This window comes from Grammomys surdaster, unplaced genomic scaffold (genome assembly GCF_004785775.1).
Source record: "Grammomys surdaster isolate TR1022 unplaced genomic scaffold, NIH_TR_1.0 125849, whole genome shotgun sequence".
NCBI classification, from domain to species: domain Eukaryota; kingdom Metazoa; phylum Chordata; class Mammalia; order Rodentia; family Muridae; genus Grammomys; species Grammomys surdaster.
Genome location: NW_021620675.1, coordinates 50,300 through 59,471, shown reverse-complemented (window position 1 = coordinate 59,471; position 9,172 = coordinate 50,300). Strand labels below are relative to the sequence as shown.

At 46.7% G+C, this 9,172-nt stretch overlaps 1 protein-coding gene across 3 annotated transcripts in view; it reads right to left on the bottom strand.

Moving 5' to 3' along the window:
• Positions 1 to 574: 574 nt before the first annotated feature.
• The window catches only part of Chd1l (chromodomain helicase DNA binding protein 1 like), a 48,092-nt gene continuing 39,494 nt past the window's right edge, over positions 575 to 9,172 (bottom strand). For 2 of the 3 annotated variants that reach the window (XM_028789724.1, XM_028789725.1), the window contains exons 18-23: positions 8,916 to 9,118; positions 7,809 to 7,907; positions 5,448 to 5,518; positions 3,298 to 3,412; positions 2,311 to 2,419; positions 575 to 927 (exon numbers count right to left, since the gene is read on the bottom strand). In XM_028789724.1, coding sequence (XP_028645557.1) covers positions 849 to 927; positions 2,311 to 2,419; positions 3,298 to 3,412; positions 5,448 to 5,518; positions 7,809 to 7,907; positions 8,916 to 9,118 — 676 coding nt within the window. In that variant the 3' untranslated portion in view covers positions 575 to 848. Of the gene's footprint in view, positions 928 to 2,310; positions 2,420 to 3,297; positions 3,413 to 5,447; positions 5,519 to 7,808; positions 7,908 to 8,915; positions 9,119 to 9,172 lie in introns of those variants that run through there. The other variant, XR_003714188.1, reaches the window with a different exon arrangement.

Below are 9,172 nucleotides of genomic sequence, written 5' to 3'. Positions count from 1 at the left end.
TCCTTTTCCAGTGGGTCTGTGTCCCAGGCCTTCTCCAGTACCACTCACAGGTCACGCTGTGCCAGCCAGGAGCTTCTCCAGTACCACTCACAGGTCACACTGTGCCAGCCAGGAGCTTCTCCAGTACCACTCACAGGTCACGCTGTGCCAGCCAGGAGCTTCTGCAGTACCACTCACAGGTCACGCTGTGCCAGCCAGGAGCTTCTGCAGTACCACTCACAGGTCACGCTGTGCCAGCCAGGAGCTTCGTACGAAACAAAACTGGATTTGTAGGTGGAGGAAAGGGTGTTCTCAGGGTTTTCTAAAGTCACACTTCAGGCCAATCAGCGTTCTTCAAGATCCCATGAGCAGTGGAAAGAAGGGCAGGGTCCCGCTGGTGCGGATGGATGGAGCCTGTCTCCAGCCTCTGCCCTGTGCTCTCTTTGAAGGCATGAGTTGGCTGGAGTGGCGTCTTTCCCCCAAGGCCTCCCCGCCCTGTCTTTACTCAGCTTTCCTTAATCACACAGCCAGTCTTTCCTTCTGTACATCAGTCTGGTGAAGGGTCTAGACTCAGTAAGAAAAAAAGCACCACAACTATTAACAATAGGCAATTTATTATTTTATAAACTTAGGCAATATAAAGCCAAAGGGCTTTCCCGTATAAGCTGTGCATTCCTGTATTACAGGTACTGGATCACAGTAACACTTCCAGGGGAACAAAATTAGAATTCAGAAAAGACTAGCCCAGAAACTCCAGAGTAGAGAATATGGCCAAAGACAGCCTTGTTTCCTGAAAGCTAACAGTCACTCTGGCGGCATGAATCAAGCTAACTGGTTGCTAAAAACTGGACCCAATGTTGGGCTGGTTGCTAAGGAACCAGTGGTGCTGAGGTGGGGGATGCAGGCTGTGAATGGCGGGCAGCGGCCTTACTTCTAGGAAAGTAGTATCTGCAGAGATGGTTAAGGAAGGCATATCTCACCATTTTAACTCAACCGTACCCAAACTATTAGTGCTCGGGTAATCACTGCCAAACCCTCCATGCCTTCCCTTCAGACCAGAGACTCTTCTACTACTGTCAGAACCCGTGACTGTCATGGATATGTGGTGTAAACTCCTGACAGTGAACAAGCACATGAAACCTGACTTCTTTATTAAGGCTTTATAGGAACATAAATCCTTTAGGGACCACATGGAGTGCATATATCTTGGTAAGGATCTAGGTAGAAAGATAGACTTTCTGTATATGGAACCTAGAGGTTAATTCTGTTGTTTCTAGCCACTTTGGACACAGCTTACAGTTTAAAAATGCTGGCCTACAGAGCCAGGTGTTGAGAAGAAATAATATGATTGCAGTGAACGTAGATGGAAACGTAATGCTCACAGTGGATTTCACATTGCCTCTTAAGACTACAGCAGAAAGGGCTGGGGGTGTAGCTCAGTGCAAGTGTGCTTTCCTGGAAACTTAATGCTCACAGTGGATTTCACACTGCCTCTTAAGAGTACAGCAGAAAGGGGTGCGGGTGTAGCTCAGTGCAAGTGTGCTGTCCTAGCATGTGTAAGACCCCGGGTTGAATTTCTAGCACTGTAATGAAAACGAAAACACAAAGAAGAATACATGACAAAAACTCTAAAACAAGAGCTCACTTGTTTAAGTTAACTTTAGTGAACAGAATTACGTGCTTAGAATTAGGCCTCTACTAAGACCCTGAAGGGCCTCGAAAGAAGTGACAAGATGTTATCAAATGTACTATTAACTCTCCCCTGATATTTACTGTTTGTTTGTTTGTTTGTTTATCAAGACAGGCTTTCTCTGTATACCACTATATCATCAGACTGCCCCCAAATTCAGAGTTGCCTACCTCTGCCTCCTGAGTGCTGAAATTAAAGACAAATGCCACCCATACCCAGTTTCCATATATCCTATTTTACTGAAAAAAAATCCCACTTATTAAATATATTTATTTGTGTGTAATACGTGTGGTACACGTGTGAGGTAAGACGACTACTTTCAGAAGTCAGTTCTCTCCTTCCTTCTCCCGTGCATCTGGACTGAGCTTAGGCCATCACGATTTGAAGCAAGCATCTTTATCTGCTGAGCCTTGTCTTAATCTATTTCTACAAATCCAGAAATGCTTGGGTATATTTATTTTCTTGGGTGAATATTCTGGATCATACAAGTTAGAAAGTGTCTCTTAGTTATGTCTCACTGAAGAGGGACAGAGTAAAGGACATGACAGAAGACAGCCTTGGATTAAATAGCAATATCAGGAAACGGAGCATGATTTTTCCTCATTGTTTGAAATGTGTATAATCAGACCACAAAAGGATACATGTAAGTCGGGATTCCTCGTGTAGCCAAATGCTTCCGAATAAGCCTTTCGGTACCATACCAGTTAAAACCCTTTGTAGCATGTCCAATTCGTGGAAGATGAACACTTGCTATTGAAAAGAACGAATTATGATAATCATATGGTAATTATGAAAAAAATGATAAAATAAAAATATATGCAGGAGAAAATATTGATGGTTTCATATAAAGTATACAATTACAATATCAAAAATATTCTATGTAGGAAATGAAGTGTAGAGAGAATATCTGATGTCTGTATGGATATGGCACCTGTCAATAATACAACTGATGGCCACTAGTTTAGGCAGGAAATAGGAGGTGGGACATCCGAGAGGAGAGAGAATTCTGAGACAGAGATTCACTGGGAAGATGTGAGGAGACGGGCACGTGGTACCTGAGCACAGGTAACCAGCCACGTGGCAGAGCCTTCTGGGAACAAGGGGCTGGGAAGAAGAATCAGATCTAACATCTATATGAAAGAGGGGAAAAGTAAGTTTTTCTGTTGAACACAAGAACCCACAGGTTCTAGAAGTAAGTGGATGGGATGGGCATGGACTCTGACTGATGGGTAAATCATAAATTAACTAGTGTAAACTCTCCCAAAGGCCAAGGAATCCCACAAACACTGAGACACACTAGGCGGACTCTGACTGATGGGTAAATCATAAATTAACTAGCATAAATTCTCCCAAAGGCCAAGGAATCCCACAAACACTGAGACACACTAGGCTTGAGCAGACAGGTGAGGAAGCTAAGGACTGCTTCATAACCATGACAACAATGCCCACTGGATGGACACAGCCCACAAAGGAAAGGGCTATGTAAATACGAAATGAAGTAGGTGAGACCTCTGGTTTGATTTTACCAGGCAGATCAAGGGAAGTCTTGACATTTCTTGCCTCCCTTCAAAAGTCACAGCACATGTCTGGACAGAAATTCTCATCCTGAGCGCAGAGGAGAGCCTTACCTTTCTTTTTCTTTGCTGCTAAAAATATCTTCTTCAGGCCCTCTTCTAGGGCTGCCATCTTAATGCCAGACAGGACATTGGTGCGATCACGGTGCTGAGCTACAACCAAGGCCAACTGCAAGAGTAAGCACAAGGCAGTCACACTGCCAGCAAGTGAGCGGCCACGGGGGAGCACGGACTGTTACAGAGGACCAGGGTTCAGCCCAACCCTCCTGGACGCTGCCTGGACAGCAGTATGCTACAACATATGGCATGACTGGCCCGTATTATGCCATGGTAACTTACGTAGGCTTTTCTTTCTTGTTCCAAGATAGGGTCAAGCCAGAGTCCAAAACATGGACTTTCCTAACTGTTTTCCAGGAGAGAGAAACTGTGGAATCTTGGCTGATATTTGTCAGAGTTCTGTATTTCAGCCCTCTAACTGGTAGTGCTCATCAGTTCCACAGCCCCAGAAAAAGAGTCATCCTATCTCCATCCTAACAACCCCTGTGAAGACAATGCCAAACCCTCCTGCCCTCTGAGATCCTCTGGGGAACTGCTGAGGCCAATGCAATCCATCTGGACATGCGGCTGTACACTGCACCCTTCCTTATGCAGTCCTGGTGAGACTAACTAAGCCCAGGCTAGGTAAGCATGCGACCACTGCCACATTCACAGCCACCAGCCTGAGCCACTGGACTGTTTCTTTTGCACAGATACCTTTGTCCCCTTTCTGCTCACTTCAAGTAGCGTTGTAGAAATTACTGAGGTTAGCCACACAGGCCTTTGAGTGTGAGCGTCTCTTGGCCTCAACTTTCTAACTCTTTTTCTAAGTCAGCAATGATCTGGCTCAAACTTCATGGATTTGGCCCTCAGACAGAGTCAGGTGGATGTGGTTAAAATTAAAAACTCACTACAGATACTCCAACTGACAAGCAAGGAGGAGACACTTACAATGCAAAGCAGAGGAGGTGTGGGTTGCCTCCTATCTTCTGCCAGCTAGAAAGCATAATCCTTTACATGAATTTTTGTATAAACAAAAATGATAAACCCTGAGAATTTTACATCGTACTTTCTTATTCTACTCAGGAAATGCTTTGGGACATATTCTGTGAGCCAGCACTGCGTGGAGTACTAACAATAAAAAGATCAGAAAGGGCTGGCTTCGAAGCCTATGACCCGAGCTTGATCCCAAAGACCCACATGGTGGAAAGAGAATGGACATCTGTAAGTTGTCCTCTCAACCAACACGCATGTGCACACACATGAGGAAATTAGAACTTGTAGAAAGGCACAGTGAGAAGGCGACTGGTCATGCAATGCTGTTAGAAAGGCCCCTAGGCTCCTGTCTGCAAGCAGAGCAGAGCATCATCTCTCGAGTGGGATGGGTTTCAAGGTGGGGCAGTCATTGGTTGGCTGTTCCCAAAGTCTCTGCTCTATCTTTATCCCTGCACATCTTGTATGCTTGAAGACAGGAATAATAATTGTCTCCTCAGAGGCTTCTTCCAGAAGCAGATGGAGGCAGATGCAGAGACCCACAACCAAATAGTAGGTGGAGTTTGGGAAGTCTTGTGGAAGAGTAGGGATAGAACTGAGCAAGCCAGAGGGGTCAAGGACACCACAAGAAGAACTTCAGAGTCAACTATGGGCCCAAGGGAGTTCAGAGCCTGGGCCACCAACCAGGGAGCATGCAGGGGCTAGACCCAGACCCCTACACATTTGTAACCAAAGTGCAGCTTCGTCTTCAAAGACCCCAAACAAGTGGAACCGGGGCTGTCTCAGTCTCTGTTCCCTGTCACTGGATGCCCTTCCCTTACCTGGACTGCATGGTTGGGCCTCAGTGGAAGAGGATGTGCCCAGTCCTGCTGGGATTATTTGTCCCTCGGTAAGGTGGTACCAAGTGGGGTTCCCCTTCTCTAGGGAGCAGGGGAGGGGACAATGGGGGAGGGACTTGTAAGGGTGAGAGTGGAAGGAGGGAGGGCTATGATCTGGATGTAAAGTGAATAAAAACCAAAAGAAATGGACAACTGTGATCACGTTGTCCCCAGTAACCACCCAGTAGGTGGTATAGATGTGGTAGTCCTAACAAGCTACTGTGCTACTGCAGAGGCTGGACAGCAGAGGTGTCAAGAGCAGCTTCAGTCCTGACGTGTGAAAGGATTTTTACTTACCAGATCTTGTCCCTTGTCTCGTGACTCTTTATCATCGATCGGAAATAAAAGGACATCGCCCAAACTCAGGTCTGAGGTTTTTAGAGAAAGAAAACATTAAGTTCCTGAAGGGTTCACTTTCTAACTCCAGTCACATTTTTGTTACTGTCTTGCTTTCTGAAACAGGATCTCACTCTGTAGTTCAGGCTTTTCTTGAACTTGCAGCAATCCTCCTGCCTTGCCCTCCCCGGTTCCAGGACTATAGACATGGGCTTGCTCCATTAGGTTTGGCACGGCAGCTCCGTCTGAATTTTTTTACAGCTTTCCCTGACTTGTCATCATCTGCAGCAGGTACTCAGCTGCTTCCCTCCAAACTCCGGTTGTCACACTTTACTAAGCCGATGCCCCTGTGGCCATCACAGTGATCCGGAAAGGCAGAGGGTGGGGAGTCCCTGTTTGTCTTAAACCACCCCCAGACTGCACTCTACCACGTCACGTCACCTGTGTATTTCCCTTTCTCCGAATCAAATCAGGCCTATACTCTAGACAAATGGGCCAATTTAGTTCTGGGCTTTATAGACTCAGTGTGAATTTTCTGTTCAAACAAAAATGATAAATAACCCTAATCTTTGAAGTCATTCTCCGGATCAGATTTCCCAAATAAGCAGGCTACCTGTGAACAGTCTCTATCACGTGCCTAAGCTTCCCCCCAACCCCCTTGTATAGTGGCTCTACCCTGGGCTGCCTGGGGCTATCACTGCCTAGATCCTGCAGTCATCGGGCACTGGGAATCCTAAGTCTGGGGAAGATACAAAAGAATGAGACAACACTGGAAACTCTACGGTCACTTCTGTCCAGCAATGTGAACTCTACTCATCTTCTCAGACCCAGGGCAATGCTCTCCGCCTTCCCTGGTAGCTCTAGCCAGGCTCATCCGCTCTGCTGCCCTACTTTAATCCCTCTTTAGAGACGAAGGCACCGTTCCCCTCTAGTTACATTGACCATTACTCTTTAAGTCTGTGTCGTCACATTTCAGACTTCAAACTCCTTCCAGTGTTCCAAGGAAATATGGCCACTGATAGGGGTGAAATCCACTAGCCCTTCTGATTCCACTCTGTTGATACTGTGGGTCTCTGCCTTCATCACCACCTCTTTAATTGTGCAAAGTGGGTATCTCTAATCTAGAAATCCAAATTCTATGTGAGAGTTTTGAATTCAGATTTTCACATGACACCAGAATAGGAAGTAGCCCACTTGACTGACTTTCTGTGGTGGGTACATTAGAAACACTGCTGTGTGCAATTACCTTCACGTTGCGTATTAGATGCATGTGAGACACAGGAATTTGTACTTAGACTTGGATCCCAACACCACAGACTCATAATGTACACACAAATATTCCAAATTATTTTTTAAATCTGCAATTTGAAACATTTGTGGTCCCAAGCATTTTGGATGAGGTCTACTCAACCTTAACTCAAAACGCTACAGTCTCAAGTTCCCTCTTTTCTCTAACAATCCCTTTCCTCTTCCTGCCTCAGCGACTAAATGGCTACGTTTCCCAGGCTCTGTCATCTGTGACCTCGTTTCTGCCTCATGACTACAATCCAGGATTTGTCTCCTCCATCCACATCTCAAATTCCCCTCTCTCTGGTTCTCTGCTTTTCCAACTGTCAGGTCAGGATCCAGACCTGGAATTAATTCTCTCAACAATCCGTCACTAGAGCCAATATTCACTCCGTCTGATTAACCCCAGACAGGGTAGAAGCATGAGCTAAACCCAGTCTCTAAGAGCTCTGGCAGGTGTTCCTCCTACCAGGGCTCTTACCCCCTCAGTCACCTCAGAAAAGAACAAGGAAGCCTTCATCCCTGTCACCACACTGTGACTGCTGCACATAAAAGCAGGTCCCTTTTCCCAGCTCTGGTACCAAAGGCTGATACTGTCCATCATGTGCCCCAGTCCTCAAGTCCCCACACACCCTTACGTCTGTCTTCGGGGAGTGTACTAGCCCTCCTTCCCCACAGCACTGAGTCTGAGCTGCCGTGAACAGTTTAAAAGTATGTCCGACTTCTCTCTACTAGGTCTGATGTTCTTCTAGGGAGATGGTCAGGAGGGTGAGCAGGGACCTGGTCTTTAGCCAGAACACTTGCATCTACTATTCTTATTACAGCCCCAGAGAAGGTGGCGACAGTGTCAGCCACAAATTATGAGAAAATAAACTGAGGGGATCTTCCTCAAAGCCACACACTATGGGCAGCCAATGGCAAAAGCCAGGCTCCTGCTGGCACTTCTCACCCTGCAGTGTACTCTAACCCACCCATGCACTGATTTAAGTGTCCTCTCCTGCCCTTGAGCCTCTCCTCCTCTTCTCTGCTTCTTACCTTCCATTTTCCCAGCCAGTTCATATATTTTTCTTGGTTCAGCTGACCGTGCTTCCAGAGCTGTGAATAAACCACCTCTGCCCCAGCGGCCAGAATCATCTGACAGGAGAGAGAAAATTTCCATCTATAGGAGGCAAGTCTAGTCCGTGACTCTGGAAACCAAAAGTACCCAAAATAGGCTTGTGGGAGAATGATTTTTTAGACAAGGAAATATATCTAATCTCCTAGGAATACTCGTGAAGGTATACTAGAATATACTGTGCCAAGAATGGTCAAAATGGGAATCTCAGAAATGAAGTGTGAAAGGGAAGTGCTGGTGCCTGTGAGGGATGCAGACTACAGAGCAGACGGACAGGATGGAGTGGACACTCATAAGCCTGCAGTTCATGCTTGCACACGCAGTAAGGAGGAAGAAAAGTGGAAGGCTCAATTCAAGCTGGCACTAGTCCATCTGGCTAAACCTTGTATTTATCCTCATTTACTCTACACACACTGGCTCACAGATCTGACATGTCACCCACTGTTGTAACACCAGGCGTACACCAGTGAACTACAACAGAAGCCCCAGCTCCACAGAGCTCACTTTCCAACGCAATGAGACAGTCAAATAAACCAGTGTATGTTCCACGTCAGGTGACGAAATGCATGACAGAGGAGAACAGGACAGAGTAAGACAGAAGGCAAGGATGGAGACGGCTCCACTTACGGCGCTTGCACATGCTCAGTGTGGTTACTGGGAAAGAGGATTCCAGGTGGGGGAAGTTAAAGTGTGCCGGCTGCAGGAGGAACACACTTGGAGTTTTGCTGTTCCTCACAGGATGGATTTACTTTCCAAGTGTCACCTCAGTCCACCCTCTTAAACACGTAGTGCAGAGGACAGAGCTGATACCAACAGCCCATGTGTAAAAGGAAGCCGGGGCCAAGGGGGCTGGATAGATAATTCAACCCAGTAAAGAGTCAACTCTCACTGCTAAAAGCCACACCCCCGAACAAACAATGCAGTGATCACTGGGATAATGACTTTTAGGTCACATCTGACCTTATCCTTCCAACTTCTTGGCATCATAAAGACAAGGTATCCTCAGGGTCCCAGCCTACTACTCGTACCTACACAGTGCACAATGACAGCATCTTCTTCACCAGCCTGGGGGTGGGTGACGTCACCACTGACATAGTTAATGGAGGTTGAGTCTAGGTCTTCATACTGTAGCTCGGCAGAAGGCTCATCTCTGTCCTCGAGGTCCTCGAGCTCACTGTCCTCCCAGGGCAGGCAGAAGGACTGATAACCATTGGATTCCCACCAGGCCATCCTTCACCAGAGAGAGAGAGAGAGAGAGAGAGAGAGAGAGAGAGAGAGAGAGAGA